Source organism: Macrotis lagotis, chromosome 2, assembly GCF_037893015.1.
Source record: "Macrotis lagotis isolate mMagLag1 chromosome 2, bilby.v1.9.chrom.fasta, whole genome shotgun sequence".
Taxonomy (NCBI): Eukaryota; Metazoa; Chordata; class Mammalia; order Peramelemorphia; family Peramelidae; genus Macrotis; species Macrotis lagotis.
The window spans coordinates 230920016-230943317 of record NC_133659.1 but is presented as its reverse complement, the minus strand read 5'-3'; the positions used below and the strand labels follow the sequence as shown (position 1 = coordinate 230943317).

Below are 23302 nucleotides of genomic sequence, written 5' to 3'. Positions count from 1 at the left end.
TATCCTAGGTAGTTCTCCAAAATGGTTAGATCAGTTAACATTTCCACCAACAATGAATTGGTGCCACAATTTTTCCATATCTCCTCCAAAATTTATTGCTTTCTCCTTCAGTAATTTTAATTAATCTGACAGGTATAAAATGATACATCAAATTTGTTTTAATTTTTATTTCCCTAAACAATAATGACTTAGAGCATTTTTATGTCTATAAATTGTTTAGATTTAATTATTTAAATTTTAATCTATTTATCTATAGATCTTACAAAATTTCTTATATATTTGATATATGAAACCTGACTTCTGCATATTCTACTTGCAGTTCTAAATATTTAGGAAATTATTAAGTGTTCATGGATAGGTCAAGGCAATATAATAAAAATAAAAATAGTACCTAAAATAATTTAATTGTTCAGTGGTGTACCAATCACTAAATTAACCACCAAGAAAATTCATTTGGACACTTGACTTAACCATAGGGGGACAAAAACAAATTAGAACATCAAAGACGAAAATACTTTTCCAATTTGTGGATAAGGGAAAGAATTACAAAGGAATTAGAGAAAATAAAATAAACAATTTTAAATACATAAAATTTAAAGAGATTTTGCACAAACAAAATCAATCCAGATAAAAGTTAAAAGAACAAAAGACCACTAAAGAATAAAAATCTTTCCTGAGATCTTTGCTTCTAAAAAGATTATTTTCAAAAAAGGTAGAGTACTAAATTCAATTTGTTTTTTTTGATGCAAAAATTTTAACATTTTATTTGTTTTCCAATTATATACAATAGTAATATGTACCCATTATTTTTTGCAAGGTTCTGAATTCTACAATTTTTTCTCTGCCCTCCCTTTCCTTTCTCTCCCCCCCCCCCGCAGAAGGCTGTCTGTTAGTCTCTACATTTTCCCATGCTATTATACATTGATGTAAATTAAATATGTTATAAGAGTAAACATAAGAATAAACATAAACCCCCTCTCCCCCCCCCAGAAGATGAATGAGAAACCTCAAGAGGGGAGAGAGAGAGAGAGAGAGAGAGAGAGAGAGAGAGAGAGAGAGAGAGAGAGAAATTGTATTTCAGTCTGTGTAGAGATTTCAATGGCTCTGTCTCTGGGGTGAGTTGCTTTCTTTATCATAAGTTCACCATAGAAGTTGCTTCAATATTTTTCCCACAGTTGCTATTACTAGTTGTACCTCCACTCTATTTCTCCCCACACTCATTTATTCTATTCTCTCTCTCCTTTCATCCTGGCCCTGTCCAAAAGTGTTTTGAATCTGAGTACCCTCTCCCTCGATCTTCACTCTCTTCTATCACCTATTCCCTCCTTCCTCTCCTCCATTACCCCTCATCCCATCCCTTTCCTCTCATCCTTCTCCAGGGCAAGATAGATTTCTTCACCCTATTAAGTGTGTATGTTATTTCCTCCCTGGGCCATTTCTACTGGTATTGAAGGCTCACTCATTCACCTTTGCCTTCTGCCTTTCCACTCCATTGAAAAAACTTTTTCTTGACTCTTATGTGAAATTTCTTAGCTTCTTTTTCATCTCCTTTCCCTTCCTCCCAGTACTTTGCTTTGTCACCCATTGACTTCATTTTTTACTATATTAATACCATTATATTCTGCTTCTTCCTATGTCCTGTCTATATATGATCCTTCTAACAGCTCTAATAACTGAGAAAGTTCATATGAGTTATCAATATCTTCTTCCCCTGAAGGAATACAAACAATTCAACATCATCAAGTTCCTCATAGTTAGTCCCTCTCTTTCACTCCTTCTATGGTTCACCAGAGTCCTGTACTTGGAGATCAAACTTTCTGTTCAGCTCTGGTCATCTCAATAAGAAAGTTTGAAAGTCCCCTTTTTCATTGAAAGTCCATCTTTTCCCCTGAAAGAGGATGTTCAGTTTTGCTGGGTAGTTAATTCTTGGTTGTAAAGCAAGATCTTTTGCCTATCCAATCCCTAAGAGCCCTCAATGTAGATGCTGCCAGATCCTGTGTAATCTTGACTATGGAGCCTCAGTAGTTGAATTGTTTGTTTCTGGCAGCTTTTAGAATTTTCTCTTTGATTTGGGAATTTTGGAATTTGACTATAATATTTCTGGAAGTTTTTCTTTTGGGATCTCTTTCAGGAGGTGACCAATGAATTCTCTCAATTTCTATCTTACCCTCAGCTTCTAGGATCTCAGGGCAATATTTCTGTATTATTTCTTGAAAATGAAGTCTAGGCTCTTCTCCTGATCATGGCTTTCAGACAGTCCGATAATTTTTACATTATTTCTTCTGGATTTTTCCAAGGTCAGTTGTTTTACCAATGGTATGTTTCACATTTTCTTTTAATTTTTGGCTTTTTTGGAAGAGTTTTATTTCTTCCCGATTTCTTGCAAAGTTATCAGCTTCCTTTAGTTCCATTCTGCATTTGAAGAAGTTATTTTCTTCAGAGAGTTTTTTTATCTCCTTTTCCAGCTGGCCAATTTTGCTTTTTTAAGACATTCTTCTCCTCATTTACCTTTTGTTTTGCTTGTTCCATTAGGCCTAAACTGGTTTTTAACATATTATTTTCTTCAGTATTTTTTTGTATATCTTTCACCAAGCTTTTGATTTGGTTTTAATGATTTCTCTGCATCACTCTTATTTCTCTTCCCAATTTTTCCTCTACCTCCCTTAATTGTTTTCAAAGTCTTTTTTCATCTCATCCATAGTCTGAGCCCATTTTCTATTTCTCTTGGAGGTTTTGGATATGGAAGCTTCGAGTTTGTCATCATCTGAGTATGTGTTTTGTTCTTCCATGGGACTAAAGTGATTCTCTATGGTCAGATACTTCTTTTTCTGTTGTTCACTTATTTCCTCAGTCCAAGACTAATTTACAGCACTTCCAAGGCTTTGGGATTGTTTTTTTTTTGGGAGGGGACACCCCATTGAGACCTTTATTCCTCCAAGGTCTTATGCTCTCTAGCCTGTGTTTTGATATGAAGATGCCCCCCCCCCCCCACTTTCTTCTTCCCTGGGGCTATAAGGAGGGATCCGCAATATCTGAGTGTAGAGAAACAGGAAATAGGACTCTATCCCAGGGAGAGCAGAGAAATCTCTGCAGACTTCCCTTACCATTTCTGGGGGTGCAGGCTGCTTTCTTTAGATACTCGCTGCAGATTCTGCAGTCTGAGCTCCTCACTCCACACTCACCCAGGTGCAGCAGTCTCTCACCACCTCTTCAAGTGGTTGCTGGTGATCTCTGGGCTATGCTGGGTTGGGCTAGGCTGGATTGGTCTAGGTTGTGTTTTGGCTGTGGCTTTTTTTCCCAACCCTTGCTCCTGGTGTGGAACTTCTAAGTTATCTTGGACTGGGAAAATGTATCACTCAGTCTTTCTGTGGGTTCAAATGCCCCTCTAAATTTTGTCTAGGGCTATCTTTGGTTTTTTTGGGAGGTGGGGGGAAAGAGTTCTGGGGTAATGCTGCCTTCACTCTGCTATCTTGGCTCTGCCCCACCTAAATTCAATTTGTAATAAAAAGACCCCCTTCTCTAATTGATAAATCATCAAAAGACAGTTTTCAGAATATTTATCAGTAATCATAGGTAAAAATATTTCAAGTCACTAATGTTAGAGATGTACAGATTAAATCAACTTCAAAGTTCTACTTCATATCTATCTGACTATCAAAATTAATAAAAAGAGAAAATGGCCAATGTTTGTAGAGCTATGGGGAAATGAGTACAATTAATCTATAGTTGGTATAAGTTTTTGGTCTAGGCATTCTGGAAAACATTTTGAATTTTGTCTAAAAAGCAATGAAGCAATGGTAGAATTTCCATAACCCCAAATGAAAGAGGAAAAATAATCAAAAATACTTATTTTAATAGCAATGTTTTGTGGTAGTAAAGAAACTAAAGGAATTACCAACCAGATGGGTGAATATGATAGAGGAATGATGTGAAATATTATTCTGTTGTTAGAAGTGATAAAGAGAAAGCTTTCAGAGAAAACAATGCTTTATTGAACTGCTGTAGAGTGGAGTGAGCAATTTATATAATAACAACAATAATGTAAAGAAAAATAACTTTGAAAGATGTTAAGAACTCTCATCAACACAATGACCAACCAACCATGATTTTAGATTTATTGTAAAACAAGCTAACAACCTCCTGACAGAGAAGTAATAGGATCAATATTTGATTCAGCCATATAATTATAATCATGGACAATGTAGGAATTTCCTTTTGTCTGTATATTTACATTAAGGGTGTTCTGGCATTGTATCCCTTAAGAATACAATGTATACTCTTCCAAGAAAACATAGTGGCTAGTCATTTTATGAAGTTAATGAGGGCCAATTAGCCCTGGAAGTTGTCTGAAGCATACATGTCTTTTAAAGAATTTGTTAAGAGTTTATAAACTCATCAGTTCTATATTTTATACTTTACCTCTTTTCCTCTCTTTTCCTTTACTTGCTAATTAAATTCTTTTTGGAAAAAATAAATTTTGTCTTAAGTGAATTAAGAAGAGAAATGACTTTCTCTATACCTACCCTGACCCAGGTGAACAAAATGGTAGAGCCAGTGAAAGGAACTACTGTTCTTATAATCTCCTTCCAAATAAAGGAGAAGGGAAACATGTGAATCATTTCATTGTGCCTAAGCTTAAAATAAGTTAATATTATGAATGTTAATGCTGAATTTAAAGTTAGATGAAATACATTGAAATCTCAGCTTTTGCTATTGTTGAACTTTAGGCAAATTATTTACTATCTCTGGCTCTCAATTTCTATTATCTCTAAAATGGGGATTTTAGGCTAGATGACCTTTAAGGTCCCTTATTGGCTTTATTTCAGTGTGGGGTATTTTGACATCTTAGGTCAAATATTTCTATATGTAAATCTTAACATACTATTGAAAATTTTCCAACCAATATCACTTTTACAAAATGAAATGATAACTTTTGGCTTCAATTTTTTAAATCTTTATCCCTCCATTCTCTCTGAAAAGCCAAGACCTAGGAATTAAATGGTCCAATTGCAGCCTGGAAGTGCAAGGAAAGCAAAGCAAAAAAATTCAAGTGAATGAGGAGTTTAAGGAATGAAAAGCAAGAACATTCATCCTTAGATTTGTACTTTAACTTTTAATATGGCTCAGAAGAATGACTTGAATATGCATAGCATTTGATTTCACAGCCATTCTGACATTTGGTTCACATTTCGTTAGAAGTATGCTTCACAAGCTGTGCCAGGTATTCACTCCTTTGCATTACTAGGGTTTTGAATGGCATTACCATCCTTTACTTCAGATAAAAAAAAAGTTTGTTCCTCAGGCTCTAAAAATACCTCCTCTCCTTGGAGCACAGCCTTGTTTTTGATTTTTGCCACCACTTGAACTAGTTGCCTGGAATGGAAAAAAAAACTAAAAAATAAAGCAAAATAGTTTTGAGGAAGTGCAGGTGCTTTGGAAGAGACAAAGGTCTCTTGAAAATTATCAATTTAAGATAATAACTATGAACAAATTTACCTTCTTTAATAATGTATTGTTTCCTTTTCCTAGAGCAAAATATTCTGTTTATAGTTGGAGACAAAAGTGCATAATAATGGAATTTGCTATTTGCATTATATCTTTTAGAGGTGGCAAATAATTGGAAAATTGAGGGGATATCCATCAATTGGAAAATGACTGAACCAGTAGTTGTATATGATTATGATATAAGAAATGACAAGCAGAATAGTTTCAGAAAGACCTGGAAAGATCTACATGAATTGATGCAAAGTGAATTGATCAGGACCAGGAGAATATTGAATATAATAATAGCAATATTGCATGATTATTGAATGTGAATGACTTAGCTATTCTCAATGATACAGTAATGAAGTCTGAATGCAGATTGATGCATATCTTTTCCTTATTTTTCTTAAATTGACAATATTTTCTTTTATATGACTAATACAGAAATATATTTTATATAATTGCATATGTATAATCTATATTAAATCACTTACCTTCTAAATGAAGGAGGGAGGAGATGAAGGAAGGGAGAGAATTTGGACTAAAAATTTTAAATGAATGTTAAAAATTGTTTTTATAAATAATTGAGGAAAAATGAAATAATTTTAAAATGGATTTTGAGAGAGACAACATGATGTAATGGAAAGAACAATGAATTTAAGAGTCAGAATATTTGTTTGAATTTTAGCTTTCTTACTCTAGGATCCCTTTTAGCTCCATGGAAGCCTTCCTTATAAGAAAAAATAATATAGTTAAGCAAAACTCAATTGCTGAAGACCTTCTTCTTGTCATATTAATATTTTATAGGTACTACAGATTAGATCTATTTGTTATGTCTATCTATTGCTATTCTTATTCCTTCTCTGTTGGAAATTGTATTAATGATTTTCTTTTCTTTTTTTGCACACAAGTCATCTTCATAATTGATATGCTATAAACTACTTGGATTTATCATGTTGCTTTTTTCAACATTTCAATTTTTGTTCTTTAGAGCTCATGATGTTTCAAAATGTCATTGACTTTCAAAAGATGGGATTTTGTGTTATGATACTACTGACAATCTTTTGATTATCTTGGTATTTGGTTTTTAGCTAAAAATGGATTCATAGGAAAAAAATAATCCCCTTAAAATCTTTTGAAATAAAATATAGAACGTTACAAGTTTGAATATTTCTCAAAAAATCTGTGAAAAGATTTTAGTTCTTGATGAAGTAATATTATTTAAATGCAAGTATAATGATTGATATTAATGTTTATCCCCAAAGTCTTATTTTTAATATTTTTTTATTTGTAATTTTACCATTGCAGAGAAATCTCTGGTTGGAAAATTCTTTCCACCTTGATAGAATTTTGATCAAATTAGTTCATAGACAAACAAAAGCAAAATAAAACTGATGTTAAGAGGTATAAAGAGAAGTATTCGCATTTTTATCAACTCAAGCCATTTGCACTAGCAGATTAAAAAAAACACATAATGAAATTATTTAATGAATGATGGAAAGAATGCTTATGTATTTCATCTGTACTCCCAGTATCCATAACAATAAGTGTTTCATCAATGTATATTGTTTATCTTTCAGTTGAAATCTGATTTAATTCTTGCTCTGAATCTCAATGGATTAGGTATATTCATTTATGACCATTTTCCAATATCAAGGAATAAATTCTAGTATGAAAATTTTTAGAAAATGTAAGTACAAAATCCTCCTTGAATTCTATGCTTTTTTCTGAATGTGAAAAGTATAGATTTAAATTCAATGTTCTCTAAAAAAATCCTGACATTTCCTCTTATATTTTATTATTTGAAAACTAAGTCTAAGGAAAATTGAAAAATAGTATGGGAAAAACTAGGCAAAGACCCACATCTCACACCTTAGTCAAAATGGGTACAAGATTTAGACATAAAGGGTTATGCTATAGACCAAATAAGAGAACAAGACATATTCTGTCATATCTATGGAGAGGGTAGAAGTTTATTACTAAACAAGAGATAGAAAACATCATAAATTATAAAATGGATAATTTCAACTATATTAAAATAAAAAGATTTTACACACATTAAAGCAATGCAACCAAGGTTAGAAGGACTGCAGAAATATGAGAAACAATTTCACTGCTAGTGTTTCTGATAAAAGACTCATTTCTACATCATATAGAGAACTGAATTAAATTTATAAGATTATAAGCCATTCTCCAATTGATAAGTGATCAAAGGATATGAACAGGCAGTTTTCAGATGAAGAAATTAACATTATTTATAGTCACATGAAAAAATATTCCAAATTATCATTGATTATAAAAATGCAAATTAAAACAACTCTCAGGTACCAACTCACACCTAACAACTTGACTAAGATGACAAAAAAGAAAAATGATCAGGGATGGAGAGGATGTGGGAAAATTGGGTCACTAATGCACTACTGATTGAGTTTTAAACTAATCTAACCCTTCTGGAGAACAATTTGGAACTATGTTTAAAGGGCAATCAAACTGTGCATACCCTTTGATCCAGCAATACTACTTCTAGTTATCTCAAAGAGATCATGAAAAATAGGAAAAGTCCAATATGTTCAAAAATACTTGTAGCAGTTCTTTTTGTAGATTCAAAGAATTTAAAATTGAAGGGGTGCCATCACTTGGGAAATGGCTGAATAAATTATGGTACCTATCTAAAGAAGGAAAAGACAGAAAGTCTGTTTCCAAAAGAGAGGCATCTTTCTTTCAACTGTTTCTCTTTTGTCTTTATTCTTACTCTTTTTTAAGATTTTTTTACAATATTTTGTCTTTTACCTGAGTGAGCCAGGCATTTGTAAATAGTCATTAGTTCCTGGAACTTTGATATTTCATTGGATCTCAGAGATTATAAACCATCAACAATATCTTTTTCTGCAATGCTTGTTGTCCATGTGTCCTCCCCTAAATCCTCCCTAAAGGAACTTACCCAACATTATGGAGACCATATGATATGCTTATTAATATTTCAGAAATATCAATGCAGACTTGTTGCTCTTGTCCTGGCTCCTTATCTATTCATATATTTCATTAATGATATATTTTCTGCAATATCTTACACACTTCATGTTTGTAGTATTATCTACATAAACATATGAGTATCTCCATTGACATTTTGTTCACTTTCAATTTTTATTCTTTGGGGATTATAATGTTTTATTATATGTGATTCGTGCAAAGATCAGAATATTTGTTTTCAAAAGATGGGATTTTGTATAATACAAACAAGTAACTTTGAAAGTGCTTTAAAACTTCCCAGATGAAATATAATATCCTATCTAATTCTAGGCACAATATGATGAACTAATTCAATGGGATGTTCCTATAACTAACTACATGTGGCGATCTGAAAAGTTACTATTTCCCTTTACTGTTTGGACTTTGCACAAGGCATCTTTGGTCACACTTGGAAAGTCATTTGAAAAAACATTACTCTATATAAATTTGATTACCATTTATCATGAACAATTTGATTAACATAGATCATGAACAATTATCTAAACTTGCATCTAGCAAGGAATCTTAAAAAATCTGAACATATCTGTGATATAAGTAGCTGTTAGCTACTTTGTCTCCTTTCAGCATACTCTTAAAAGACTACATGTTGATCAGTGTAGAGAAGTTTCTCATTTCACTTCTCTTGTCAGAGATTTCATTGAAAAGACTCCATGCTGATTTTCTTCCCTTTCCTCCTTTTCCCCATTTCTGACTACCACCTGTAGCTGCCCTTAACATGCCTACTTATTCCTGTTGTTTTGGTAACACTTCTTTTTACTTACAAATTCAACTTACCTGATAGATTACAGGCACAAACGTGATTTCATAGGAGTTTTCTTTCATTAAGGAAAAAACAGCTCCCTTACCCCATCACTGTAGGCACTTGAATCCATGCTGTAGAACCTCAATTAATGACAAACAGGTGCCCTATTACAGGGACATAGAAAACATTTCACTAGAGTAGAAATTTTAGTCTTCATTTTTTCCTTTATACCCAGCAAGATCTTGTTTTCTTCTTAAATTTTGGTCAATTTATGGTTGTGGTATGAATTAGAGATCTACAGAAAGCCTGCCTGTCCCATTCTTAAATTTTCAGAAAGAACTCTAGCCATATGCATAGATTATTCTCAGAGAGTTTATGAGCATACAAAATAGACATATGGAAGCACAGTTGATGAATTTTCTAATTTGCTTTTAAAAAATAAAATTGGTTGTGATTTTGTTTAATATGGAAATTTTCATTCTTGGAGAAACATTGAAAATTAATTCCTGCTTCCTCCTCCAGCAGGCCCAGATGACTATGTCGACCTTAGGAATGAGAGGCCTCCTAAGCTCTCCTTGACCCAGCTCCTCCCTCCAAAGATTATTCATAAACTGAAGGAGAAGGCCAAGAAACACAAGGGTCGTGACTTCGGCTCAGAGGATGGATCCTGGGCCAAATGTGGGAGGATTATGACAGTGTGGAGCAGGACATGGGGACAAGCCTGGGCCACAGTGCTCCGTGGAGGACTGGACTGTCTTTGTAACCGGGGTCCATTAGTAGTCCACCCGAGAAGACATCCATGACAATTTTGTAGAGTTTGGGGAGTTCAAGAACATCCACCTCAACCTGGACCAGTGCTCAGGATACCTCAAAGGGTGTACACGCGTTGAATATGAAGCCTACAAGCCTACAGGCTGCCATGGAGGGACTCAATGGTCAAGATATGATGGGACAAACAATAAGTCTGGACTGGTGTTTTGCTTAGAGGCTACCCAAAGACAAAAGGAGAGATGGCAGAAGACAGAGCAGGAGTCCAGACCCAAGGTGGTGGTGCTGACTTCACTACTCAGTTGTCATTCCCACCAGAGCATCACTTTACCTACATCCAGCCTTGTAGGAAAAGGCTGGGACAGGACTCTGATTTAATCTCACCTCCTGATGGTTTTTTTTTCACATTGTGAGAAAAAAGGCACAACTGAGCACTTTCAAAATTATATTACCATCAAAATAAACTTCTATAAGTCAATTCTTATTACATTGATTTACTGTAATGGATGATAACAATGCATAGAATAAACAATATTCAACATACAGACTGCTGACAGTTCTATTTTTCAATTAAGAACTTTGAAACTAAGTTGAACTAGAGATGGCATAATTTTGTAGAGGATTTTCTCATTATATCCTTTCTACTAATTTGATTTTGATTTTTATCTTTTCTCTAACTAGTCAATAGGATAATTACATACAGAGAGCTGATTCAGAAATCACTCATTTCCTTTGCTTTCTGTTTTAACAGCCAAATTTATTTTGTGATGTGATTTGTCATCCATGTCTAGAATCTTCTAATTGTCTTCTTGAAGACCTCAGTTTTCCATTGATGTCATTGAGTAACAAAGCATCTGCTGACTTCCTGTCAAAGTATTCAATTCAATTTAACAAATATTTCTTTTCAAAAGGCATCTTAGCTATCTCTTTATAATGATTAAATTCTCTATTTCTTCTTTTTCTCCCTTCTAAAGAGCCATTCCATATAGCAAAGAATTTTTAAGGAGAAAGAAGAATAGGAAGAAAAAACAACAATAGAACTGATCAATACATCAAAAAAATTGAAAATATGTGCAATGTTCTATACTCATACATCCCCCTCTTCTGCAAAGGAATTGGGGGGATGTTTTCATATTGTTCCTTTGAAGACAATCTTATTCTTTGAAATTTTTCAGTGTTCATTTTTTATTTTCTTGTGTTGACTGTTTTTACATTTATATTGCTGTAGTCAGTGTGCATATTGTAGTCTTAGATCTTCTTACTTCATTCTGCTTCAGTTCATATATGTATATTTTTGCTTCTCTGTATTCATCATATCCATCATTTATGTAGTATTCCATTACTTTAACTTTAAAAGTTTGTTTTGTTATTGCCCAATCAATGGGCAACTACTTTGTTTCCAAGTCTTTCCTATCACAAAGAAGTGATTCTGTAAGTTTTTTATGTTACATATGGTGATTTTCATTTTATAAGTGACTTTTGGGGGTATATATATATGCCTAGTACTGCAATGTCTGGGTAAAAGCATTTAGACATTTCAGTCACTTTATTTTCAAAATTTCAAATTTCTTTCCAAAATTATTGTATGAATAAATAATTCTTCAAGCAACAAATTATTGTTTCCTCTATCTACAACCCTCCCAATATTTTATCTTTGTTAAATTTCTGAGTGTAAAGCAAAACCTCAGATTAACAGATATTTCTTAAGATCCTACTTCATTCAAGCCAATATGGTAAGATTTGGGAATATAAGACAAGAACAAAAAGAATTCCTGCCCTTTCTTGATTTTAGAGTATTTTAGAGTTTTTATAGATATTATCTCTACCTCTAATACTATGTTTGTTAATAAATTAACATTTCCATGTTGATCTCTTTTGCTTATGCTTCTCCTTGTGAGTAGTAAGATGACCAGGGAAATTACATTTCTTGTAGCTTTTGGGTACACAATAAAATCAATTTTTTTGTTCACCATCAGACAATTTAGATGAATATTCTTTATATCTTCTGGCTTCTTTTAGAGCAAGAATATCAGTACTGAAACAGTATAGCTACTAGTTCCTCTAATGTGTCAATTATCCTCAATAATGTGACAATCTTTTAATGATGGGTAATCTAATAATGTGTCAATTCCTCTATAATTTGACCAATAGGTCATTATACAAAGATCTTACATAAAAGTAATATTTAATAATACAGTGGTAATAATGAAGCATTAATTCATGTTTATAGATGGTTTAAATACTAGGTAATCTTTTCCATACTTTAATCCTCTTTTTCTTGCTAGTTCCCTATCCTATCAAGATAGAAGGGAATTTAAATAGAACTAAAGACCATTTAGTGCCTTTCTTTGTTTCAAAGACAGCCATGTCCAAAGAATTTGTCTCTTAGTAGCTAGCTTACTAGTAATGATCTTTCTATAACTAACTAGACTGGTCTCTAGGGGCTCAGTTTCCTAGCAGGAAGGTATTTAAAGCCTTTTCCTTTTGTTATGTTTTGCCCAAGCTTATGTTCTGTTGACACAGCCTTTAAGAACTTAGGTTCACCTCTATATTCTAGGGAAATTTTAGAGAAGTATGTTAATGAATATACTTTCTAATTTTTAGACTGCTTTATCATAAAGGTGACAAGAATAATGGAGATGATTCTCTATATTCTACCTTCACTAAAGAACACCTGAAGGATTGTGTAAAGTTCTGGACAACATATTTCAGGATGGATATTGACAATATTTGGAATATTTCCAAGGAAAGGAAATCATGAGGAGTCTGAAGAACATGTTATATAAGTATCAATACCAGTTGAAGGAACTAAAGATTTTAGTTTAAATAAGACTTAAGGGTGACATGATAGATTTTAATGGCTGTCTAGGAAGGTGATGGGTTGCCCTTCATTGGAGTCTTTAAGAAAAAGTTGGGTGTCAATAATTAAGTGACCACTTTACACCAGTCAAAAAGGCAAGATAGTTCCTGATCTTAAGGAGCTTATAATCTAATGAGAAAGACAAAATGAAAATATGATATAGATATAATATATAATCAGATAAGTAGGAAATAATTAACAGAGAAAAGGCACTAGATTTAAGAGGAGAAAGGAAAAGCAAAGTTAGGATTTAAAAGAGGAAATTTTAGTTGGAAATTAAAGGAAGAAAGGGAAGTCAGTAGCAGAATTGCAGAGGGAGACTACTACAGATACAGGAAGTAGAGATAAGGCCAAGAGCAAAGTGATGGAATGTCATGTCTATGAACATCTAGGAGGCCAGTATCAGTGTCTAAGGTAGGAAAGGTAGGAGGGGGCTAGGTTATAGAAGACTTAGAATACAAAGGATTTTGGATTTGATTTGGGGGGGGTTGTAAGGTAACAGGATTAATTGATTTGCCCAAGGTCACACAGCTAGTAACAAGTTTCTGGGGCTAAATTTGAACTCAGGTCCACCTGACACCAAGGCTGGTGCTCTATTCACTGTGCTACCTCGGTGTCCCTTTATTTGATCTTAAAGGCAATAGGGAGCCATTGGAGTTTATTGAGGAGAGAGATGTGGTTCAAGCTGCAATTTAGGAAAATCATTTTGGTGGCTGAATGAAGGATACATTGAAGAGGGGAAAGACTTGAAGAGGAAAACCAACCAGCAGGTTATTGCATTAAACTAGGCATGGGGTTGAAGGCCTGCATTAGAGTAGTGGCCATATCAGAGGAGAGAAAGGAGTGTATCTGAGAAATGTTGCAAAGATGAAGTCTTTTTTAGCCCTTGATAGCAGATTGGATATTGGGAACTGGAGAAAAGACGAGAGATTGTAAGGTCAAGGATAATTCCCAGATTGTGAGTCTGAAAATAGTGTTGCACTCTATAGTAATGGGTTATGTGGATCAGGGAAAGTTTGGTGAAAAGATAATGAACTCTTTCTTGAATATACTTAGTTTAAGATGTCAATCAAACATGCAGTTACTTTATTAGGTACAGCAGACAGCTCTAACATTATTTCCTTTTTCACTCTGGTACCTTGAAGAGGATTGTAACAAATTTCATTCAAAAGATGCAAAACATCCAAAAGAATTCAAAAGCACTTTTAAGTCATTGTGGTGATATGAAATTCTGAACATTCATAGCCAACTATAGGCAACTGAGTGGTACAATGGATGGATTACTGGGCCTGGAATCAGGAAAACATCCTTCTGAGTTCAAATCCTACCTCAGACGCTTATTAGACATATGACCTTAAGACTTAATTTTGTTTGCCCCAGTTTTCTAATCTGTAAATGAGCAGCAGAAGGAAATGACAAACCACTCTATGAAAAAAAAAACTATGCCAAGAAAATCTCAAAAGGAAAAAACAAACTAAAGTCAAAAGATATCACAAAGAATCGAACAACTGAAAACAATAATTTTCCTTTTCTCTCCATTATATCTATCTCATACTCCAGCAAAATTTGATTGCTTGCTATTCTTGTGACATGCCCCATATTTTCTTGCCTCTATACTCTTATTGGCTCATACTATTCTCTTTTCCTGAAATACCTTTCCCTCCATTTCTGAATGTCTAAATTTGGTCTGTTCTTCAAGGTCCACATGAAATGATAACTGCTTCATGGAGCCTTCTCTGATCTCCTCTAGGCAGGAGTAATCACTCTGTCTTTTGAATGTTTATAGCATTCATAGGTATTTGTGTACTTATCTTTTTTCTACTACTGGAGTGCAAACTTTTTGAAAAGAGGAATTAGGTCTTTGTTACATTTATATCTTCCTGGGGCAGCTAGGTGGCGTAGTGGATAAAGCACCGGCCCTGGAGTCAGGGGTACCTGGGTTCAAATCCGGTCTCAGACACTTAATAATTACCTAGCTGTGTGGCCTTGGGCAAGCCACTTAACCCCATTTGCCTTGCAAAAAAAAAACCTAATACATTTATATCTTCCTTATAGTAACCCCTATATATGTATTTATGTAATATATAAGTATAAAATTTATCTATATATAATTATACATGCATCATATACATGTTTAAATATATACATGTGTACACAAATATACACATAGATGCATGTATATATAGAAAAAAGAGAAAGAGGACCTATGTTTTTGAGATTATATATCACCCTATCTCACCCAGGTTGAAAGTAGAGCAACCATTCATGGTCCTGATCCAATTATTGATCTGTGGACTCTTTGCTCCTTCAGTCTGGTGACTTCCCTCTCCCAAGGACTTCCCATATTTGCTCCATGTTATAGTGAGGACACCCAATGGATTTAGAAAATTTCAGTTTAGAAGCTCCAAGTAATACACCAGCTTCAGCCTTCCCTATTCAGTAGGAGAGTTTATAAGTAAGTGCAATTATCCCATACTAAAATGAATGAATGAACTACCAATTGGAGAACAGGGATGGAGTAAACTTGTGCAGGGACATTCCTGGAAGCCTCATGAAGGATGAAAATATTTGGCTTCATTCAAGATTTAAACAACAAATGGAGGTGGTTTTCTTTTCCTTCCACAAATCGGGGGGAAAAGATCTGCTAAATCTTGCCAAGCTGGACCCAGGGAGTCAGACTGATCAACATCAAAAAGATATTTTTAAAAATATATATAGCTTGCCAATACAACGATAAAGTTGCCAATGCAATGTAAATTTTATATAAATGGTATATCTAAAAAAATCTGGCAAGATAAAAGCAAAATTGTTGATAAAACCTAGGTATTTTGGCCCCACATTTATTTCTTTACTCATCACCCTGTTCCTCCTTTCATATCATCCTCTTAAATTATTCAGAGGAGATTTATTCACATACTCAATAAGAAAAATATGTCTAATTATATCCAAACATGCTTAATATGAATGAGAATTATGCTTGGACTCTCGATTGCCAAAACAAGCTTTGCCAAGCAATTTTTTTGACTTAAGAAAGGACAGGCAGCTGCATTGTTTCCATATCTATCCTTATAAAAGAGCTCTTGGAATGAGTCTGACTCGTCTTGCTTTAAAAAGCTCCAAGGTAAGTGTGACAAGGACCTGGATTCACAGAGAGGGTAAGCTAAGGGACCACACAGCCACACATCCTAGTTTTAGCTGAGACATAAAATTACTACCGTTCTTATCTGTAGGGGGTTTTGTTTATTTATTTTTTGACATTGTGTCTTTAGTCACCTTGGATTCATACATGAAAAAAGGAGATTTTAATGACTATATAATATATTTTCTTTTACAGTCTTGCCCTGCTTCAAGTCTACATCTTCTTCCCTTCTTCTCATCTTCTTCCTTAACATAAGAGGTAAGATCTTGATTTACTAATCACTGGAAGGGTATTAAGAGAGGCTCCCAGATGGGATTTATGTAACTTAGCAACCTTCTAGAAAGTGCTTATCTCAGTATCTCTGCCTTCCAATTTCTGCTTCAGACAAGTTACTAGAAAGTGGATCTTTTCTTTCCAGCAGATTGCTTAGACGGTTGATGAAATGAGATATCATCTGTGCAAAGATGGAATAGTTTTCAGCATATTAGCTACAAAACAGATCCATGCTAAAAATTCCCTTTTGTGGAAGAGTCTGCATTTAATTTAAAAATGCATTAATCAACTTTGCTTCAGATTAGACTGTACTTAGAAACTTATTCCAATTTGCCTATTCCAATGAATGGAAGAAGACATTAGAAAATCTATAAAGTACCTTCCAGATTTAAAATTCTATGATCCTAAGTGAGTTTCTCATGGAGACTTAGAACTGGGAAGTTTTTGTAGTGTACAGTATACTCATTAATCATTACAAACTCTTATGAAGTGAAGAACTCTCAATTTCAAAGAAGACATTATTAGACTAGTGAGTTAAATCTGTTTCAAGCAATTCTGTTATAGAAATAATGTGGTAGTATTCTTCCTCAGAAGACTCATCCTAAAATTTCAACTCTATTTCTTATCAACTCTGCAATATTAAGCAAGTCCAGAAGACTGAGTCAATCTTCTCAAAAGGTTGAAATACCAACCTTAAAATGATATTCTAAAGATCAGAGATAGATATGTAAAGTAACCATGAGGTATCATATAAATATAGTACTTGAAAGCCAAAATAGTCTTTGGCAGTTGATTGATCTCAGTTCAAATACTACCTGACTGACATAGATTGGTTGTGTGATTTTGTACAAGTCACTTAAAACCTCAGTGTCCAGATAACTTTCTAGGTATAAAAGTTTTAGAGCTATTGTTGATTTGCATCATTAGAGAGAATTTCCTCATGAGAAAACTATAATGATGAATCATAGATCTGTACTCCTTCAAAAAAAGTCATTGAGAGAATTTAAGTGCTTATCTACATTATAGGTATTTATTGGCAAAGCTGAGAGCAGAAATCAGTTTTCTTGACTAGAAAGTTTGTTTTTGAAGTATAAGGTGTGTGAGGGATTAAGGACATCCTAGCCTAATGATGAAGCAGCCAGAGGCTCAGTGAATAGAGCACAGACCTGGAGTTCATGAAGACCTAAGGTCAAATTCAGTCACAGTCACTTGCTAGCTTTATGATCCTTGCCAAATCACTAAACCTTTGATTGACTGATAAAAATGGATCCACTGGGCTCAGATAGGTGACACAGTGGATAGAGCACCGGCCCAGAAGTCAGGAGGACCTGAGTTCAAATCCAGCTTCAGTACTTAATAATTACCTAGCTGTGTGACCTTCAGCAAGTCACTTAACCCCATTGCCTTGAAAAAAAAAAATGGATCCACTGGAGGGAGAAATGGCAATCACTCTAGTATTTTTGCCAAGAAAACTCCAAGTGGTGTCCTGAAGGGTGGGGTAGAATTGAAAGCACTGTGTAACTATGATACCCTCAAATCATGGAAATCTAAGGCAAGTCCAAGAGAGAAAGGAGAAAAACAGGGAGGAGGGGTTGATAACATGCATTGCAGAAATACAAGACTCATCCAGTCAATCTGATGGAGATTAGTAATTGGAAGTAACTTTAAATGTCATTTATATAAATTCTTTTATTATGTAAATGAGAAATTGAGACCCAGAAGTCATTTTCACAAAACAATGCTCTCATTTGAATGCAAGTCCTCTGGCTCTAAATTCAGTGCTCTTTCCAATTAAAGAGAAAAGACTTAAGAATAATCACTTGAAAAAATCTGTATTGTTGGAAAAGTATCTATACCATTTTGTAGTTTCGTTTCTAGAGAAGAGGAAATGACCCTAAATAAGCCACTTACCCAATCAGTGCTTCTAGAACTGAGATCTAGCACTTCCATCTTGTGGAAGGCAGAGTTTGAAGACCCATTGTGGGTAAACAATAAGTTAAAAAATAAAAAGCATGGATATAGAGGAATTCTCTGCTTGCATATAGATGAAATCAAAAGGCTTTTTTTGGTAAGGAAACTTTCTAGGAGAGATAGTAGCATCAATGTACAACATCTTTTGTTGGTAGAAAAAGTTTAAATACTTTTATTTTTCAGAACAAGCACACACAAAGGAATTAATATGTTTCTTAAAGGATAAGACATGACTAGCCATTTTTCCTCTTGAGGCAAGAAATACTAAATATACTCCCAAATCAGTTGAACTGGGATGGTGAAAATGGAAACCAAGGGACATTATGAATGTCCTGTAGGGAAGATTTTCCTTAGAGGGAATGAGAAATACAAGAACACAGGTCATGTCCAGGAGTCAGGATATAACCTTCTAAGGGAGGAAGTTAAGCTCAGTTGAAGGACTACAAAAACTCTAAATTTCTACACTTTTGGGAGGTATCTTAATAATTGTTTTGTTCACATGTCATGAGACAGAAAATGTGAGCTTTCAACTGTTTCAGTTAAAATAGCATAGTTAATTATTAGTCCCTGGCAAATAGTGTATGAATGAAAACATGCATACATATGGAAAAATAAATCCTGAATGATGACTTTTATATATCTTCTTTTTAGTAAGCCTTGTGGCTAATATATTGTAGCCATGAGTTCAGACAATGAAATGGCCGTTTTTGGAGAAGCGGCCCCTTACTTACGAAAGTCTGAAAAAGAACGTATTGAGGCTCAGAACAAGCCTTTTGATGCCAAGACATCAGTCTTTGCTGTGGAACCTAAGGAATCTTTTGTAAAAAGCACCATCCAAAGCCGGGAAGGAGGAAAGGTGACAGTAAAAACAGAAGGTGGAGCAGTAAGTAAAAATCTTACCACTCTGAAATTACAATCAATTTATTCTTTCTCCTAATCCATATGAACTTATGCCTTTCTTACTTTTCAGACACTAACAGTGCGAGAAGATCAAATCTTCCCCATGAATCCTCCTAAATATGACAAGATTGAGGACATGGCCATGATGACTCACTTGCATGAACCTGCTGTCCTATATAACCTCAAAGAGCGTTATGCAGCCTGGATGATCTATGTGAGTTTATCTCAAAGTGTCTGCAATTTAGAACACATGCAGTCTTAGCCCCAATTCTAAATTCATTCATGTGACCTTGTAAATAGAGTTCAAAGAGGACTATTACAGCTCTCAAGAAGTGAAGTAACCTATAATTAGAATTTTATGTGAAAAGTTTTAACTAATAAACCCTAAGAAATAATTATAAAAAGAATCAGCATCTAAGGATGGAACTTAAATCCAGACAACTCCAAATGTGATAATGCTTCCAAATACTCTCTCAAGTTAGAATTCTTTTCCTGATGGCTTTTGGAAGCCCATAGCATACCCTCAACCTGACCTCCACCTCCCCATGATTGTCTCATTAGTTAAAGGAAAGAATATTTCCTCTGGTTTTCTACAGATCACATGAATAGCATTTGAGTAGTTCCTAATTGCCAGCTGAACTAAACATGGAAATCATTTGAGGGTTTTTTGACCACTTCTAATTAGAGAAATTTGATGCTTGAATAAAGGCAAATTTGCAGATGACACTGACTTTTAACAAACAGTGAAGAGTCAAGAGACCTCAGCAACTAAGCATTGGAATGAATCTAATAAGATAAAATTCAATAGGGACAAAAGTAAAATCTTATATGATTTCAAAAATTAAACTTTAATAGTACAAGATGTAGTAGATATTGCTTGACAACAGAGCTATCAGAAAACTGGTATTTTAGATGGGAACCAATAAAGTGAATGCAATCTTGGATTGTGCTAAGAGAGGCAATGTCTAGGACTAGAGATTAGATAATACTACTATACACATCAATTCTAATCAGATGTCATCTAGTGTTTGCATTCAGTTCTGATGAGACATTTTAGAAAAGGCATTGAGGGACTGAAGGGTATCCAGAGAAGAGTAGTCAGCATAGTGACTGCATATAATACATATATACATGAGGACTAACTAAAGGCCGAGGGCATGTTTATCCTGGAAAATGATGGTTTACAGGAGGGTTTGGGACCTATCTTTTACTATTGGAAAGATTATCACATTAAAAAGGAATTAAATTTATTCCAATTAATCCAGAGGGCAAAACAAGGAGTAATGAATCAATGGAAGTGTCAAAAAAATAAATTTATGTTTGATGTCAGGAAAAATATGTTAGTGGAGTCATTTAAAAGTGGAATGTAATGGAAATTTTCAAGCAGCTATAGGTGAAATTTTTGTTCATTTTGATCGTGGTATTAGAGATAGAATAGACCTCTGAGGATATCTATTCCAGTTACTTCATTTTAAAGGTGTAGGTGAAATGTAGGCTAAATGATTCTTCCAAGGTTACATAGGTAGTAAATAACAAAGCTGATGTTTAACCCAGGCCCACCTATTCAAAATCCAATGCTCACTACTAAATGCCCTTCATGTATGGATTGAACTAGAAGACATCTGATAGACTTTCCAACTTTGAGATACTGTAATTCTGTGATTTCTAGGGGTAAAAAGGAGAAACTACATTAGTTCTATATCAGACTTCTACTAAAAGGAATATCCCATCTATTTTCTGAAACAAAGCTTTTATCCCTTTGGATTTAAGACTTGCAGAATTCCAAAGGAACTCAAAATATCTTCTCAGGTTTTAGTAAGAATTATCAATGAGCTAGTATAAAGTATATTTAAGGCACTATGCTAGGAACTATTTGACATATAATGATTTTAAAATATGTTCTTTACTCTGTTTGCTAATAATACAGTTAAAATACTTTTACCTTGGAAAAAAAATTCCTTTTAAAGTGTTTTTCCCATTCATTTAAAAATATTGATAAGATTATTATCTCTTCATTCTTTGCACAGACCTACTCTGGGCTCTTCTGTGTCACTGTCAATCCCTACAAGTGGCTGCCAGTATATAACCCAGAGGTGGTGGCTGCCTACAGGGGCAAAAAGCGACAAGAGGCCCCTCCCCACATCTTCTCTATCTCTGATAATGCCTATCAGTTCATGTTAACTGGTGAGTGAGTCAATATTTATTAAATACCAGTGGAACACTAGGAAGGTCCTATTTCAAAAATGATCTAGAACAGAACCAATGTTAAGTGTTTGGAAATGAAACATACCTTTTAGGACATGGAAACTAAAGCAATAATTATAAGATAATAATTAAGGACAGTTAAGTGGCATAATGAGGAGAGCTCGAGGTCTGTAATTAGGAACAGTTATCTTTCTGAGTTCAAATCTGGTCTCAGACATTTACAAGCTATGTTATCCTGAGCAAATCACCTAACTCAATAAGATCACAGAGCTACACATAAGTGAAAACAATTGAACAGCAACAAATATTTGCAATAAATGGCACAAACATCCAAGATTAAGGGAATTTCTCATGTATCACTACTCAAAGGCTTAAAGTACCTGGAATGAAACTTATTAATTTGCTAAAATAGCAATAGGCCATCTGGATTTAGAAAAGTTGGGTTAGAACCTAGGTTCAAATGCAATAGCTATTTGGGCCAGAGCATATAATTTTTGAATCTCAGGTCCCCTAATGTGAAAATTGGTGATAATAATATTTATATTCTCTCTCATGTGGAACTCTTAAAACTCTTTGTAAACCTTAAAACACTATTGAAAGTACTTAGCACAGTACCTAAAACATTGGAGGTGCTGGATAAATATTTAATAATTGAATTAGAAGTATCTATTAAAAATAACTTTAGAGACGGTAGGTAATCCTTAACCTGGCACTTAAAAATTTGGTTCTGACATACTATCTAGATTATTGTACATGGGACTCTTTTTCTTTCTTTTGTTTGAAATTCATATTTATTTTCTTTTTGATTTATGGATTTTCCATAACACAGTATAATAAAAACGTGACTGCACATGAAACTGCAAATCTATTATGTACAATGTGCTATTCATTTAAAATATATAATAAAGTTATCATTCCTCCCTTTTATACCCTTTATGTTCCAGACAAAACTTGCTGTTCCCCAATACATTATAGCCACTGTTTCTGTGCCTTTGAATGAGTTGTCCCCCATGCCCAGAATGCACTCCCAACTCACCACCACCATGTTCAATTTCCTCTGCTCCTTCAAGTCTCAGTTCATGTAATATTTCCAATTTTCCTGATCCCTCCAGTGCTGTTCCCTTACCCACAGGTTATTGCATATACACAAGTAGAATATGAACTTCTTGAAAGACAGAGCCAATTTTTGTTTTATTTTATTTTGTTTGGGTTTTGTTTCATTCCCAGAGTCTTCTAGTACATCTTTATCAATCTATTAGGCACTAATTATATGCTTGTTGGATCGGAAGAAAGCAAAAAAGATAATATTTGATCAGTTTGACATAAGGGACCCTAAACATTCATTGAATGCTGGTTTTATGACAGGTTTTAAAATGATTAAGTGCATTTTAATAATTTTAAATAACTAATTTTGATTAACATAATTATTTACCTTAATGTGATTTATTAGTACCTTTTAAAATCAGAGTTAATGTTTTAATAAAAGAACATTTTAAAATGAACTTTTCATAAAGCACTGTGCTAGGTGCCAATGATGCAAAGACATGAAAGCACTCTTCAAGGAATCCACCTTGTATCCATTAGATAGGTTTTATCTTCTTCATTATCATCATTTGTGTCTATGAATAGTGATATTAGACTTTTTATGATATAGCAGAGATCCTGGAACAATCAATAGGTTACATGAGTAGTTAAATGAGGCATAAATCTTGTCTTCCTCCTCTTAAAGGTCATTTTATGAGAGGAAGAGCACCACAAAATTCCACATATCTCCTCTTTGTGATCTGTAATTCAATGATTTTTTTTTACAAAAGGAAATAAACTACTTTTAAGAATACTTTTTAAGGCTACTTTATTTTGAAAGCTAAGTTTATTATTGTTTTCTCTTTCCCAGATCGGGAGAACCAGTCAATCTTGATCACGTAAGTAC

General features: G+C 34.0%; 1 protein-coding gene across 2 annotated transcripts in view; it reads left to right on the top strand.

The window, feature by feature from the left end:
• The window catches only part of LOC141514351 (myosin-2-like), a 125739-nt gene that overhangs the window by 78435 nt on the left and 24002 nt on the right, over positions 1 to 23302 (top strand). Inside the window, exons 1-6 of one of the 2 annotated variants that reach the window (XM_074225117.1) lie at positions 15985 to 16005; positions 16219 to 16281; positions 18919 to 19150; positions 19238 to 19381; positions 21195 to 21351; positions 23267 to 23294. The exons of the other annotated variant lie outside the window; for it this stretch is intronic. Of the exons in view, the coding sequence (XP_074081218.1) occupies positions 18947 to 19150; positions 19238 to 19381; positions 21195 to 21351; positions 23267 to 23294 (533 nt within the window). The 5' untranslated portion in view covers positions 15985 to 16005; positions 16219 to 16281; positions 18919 to 18946. Of the gene's footprint in view, positions 1 to 15984; positions 16006 to 16218; positions 16282 to 18918; positions 19151 to 19237; positions 19382 to 21194; positions 21352 to 23266; positions 23295 to 23302 lie in introns of those variants that run through there. 2 annotated transcript variants of the gene reach the window in all.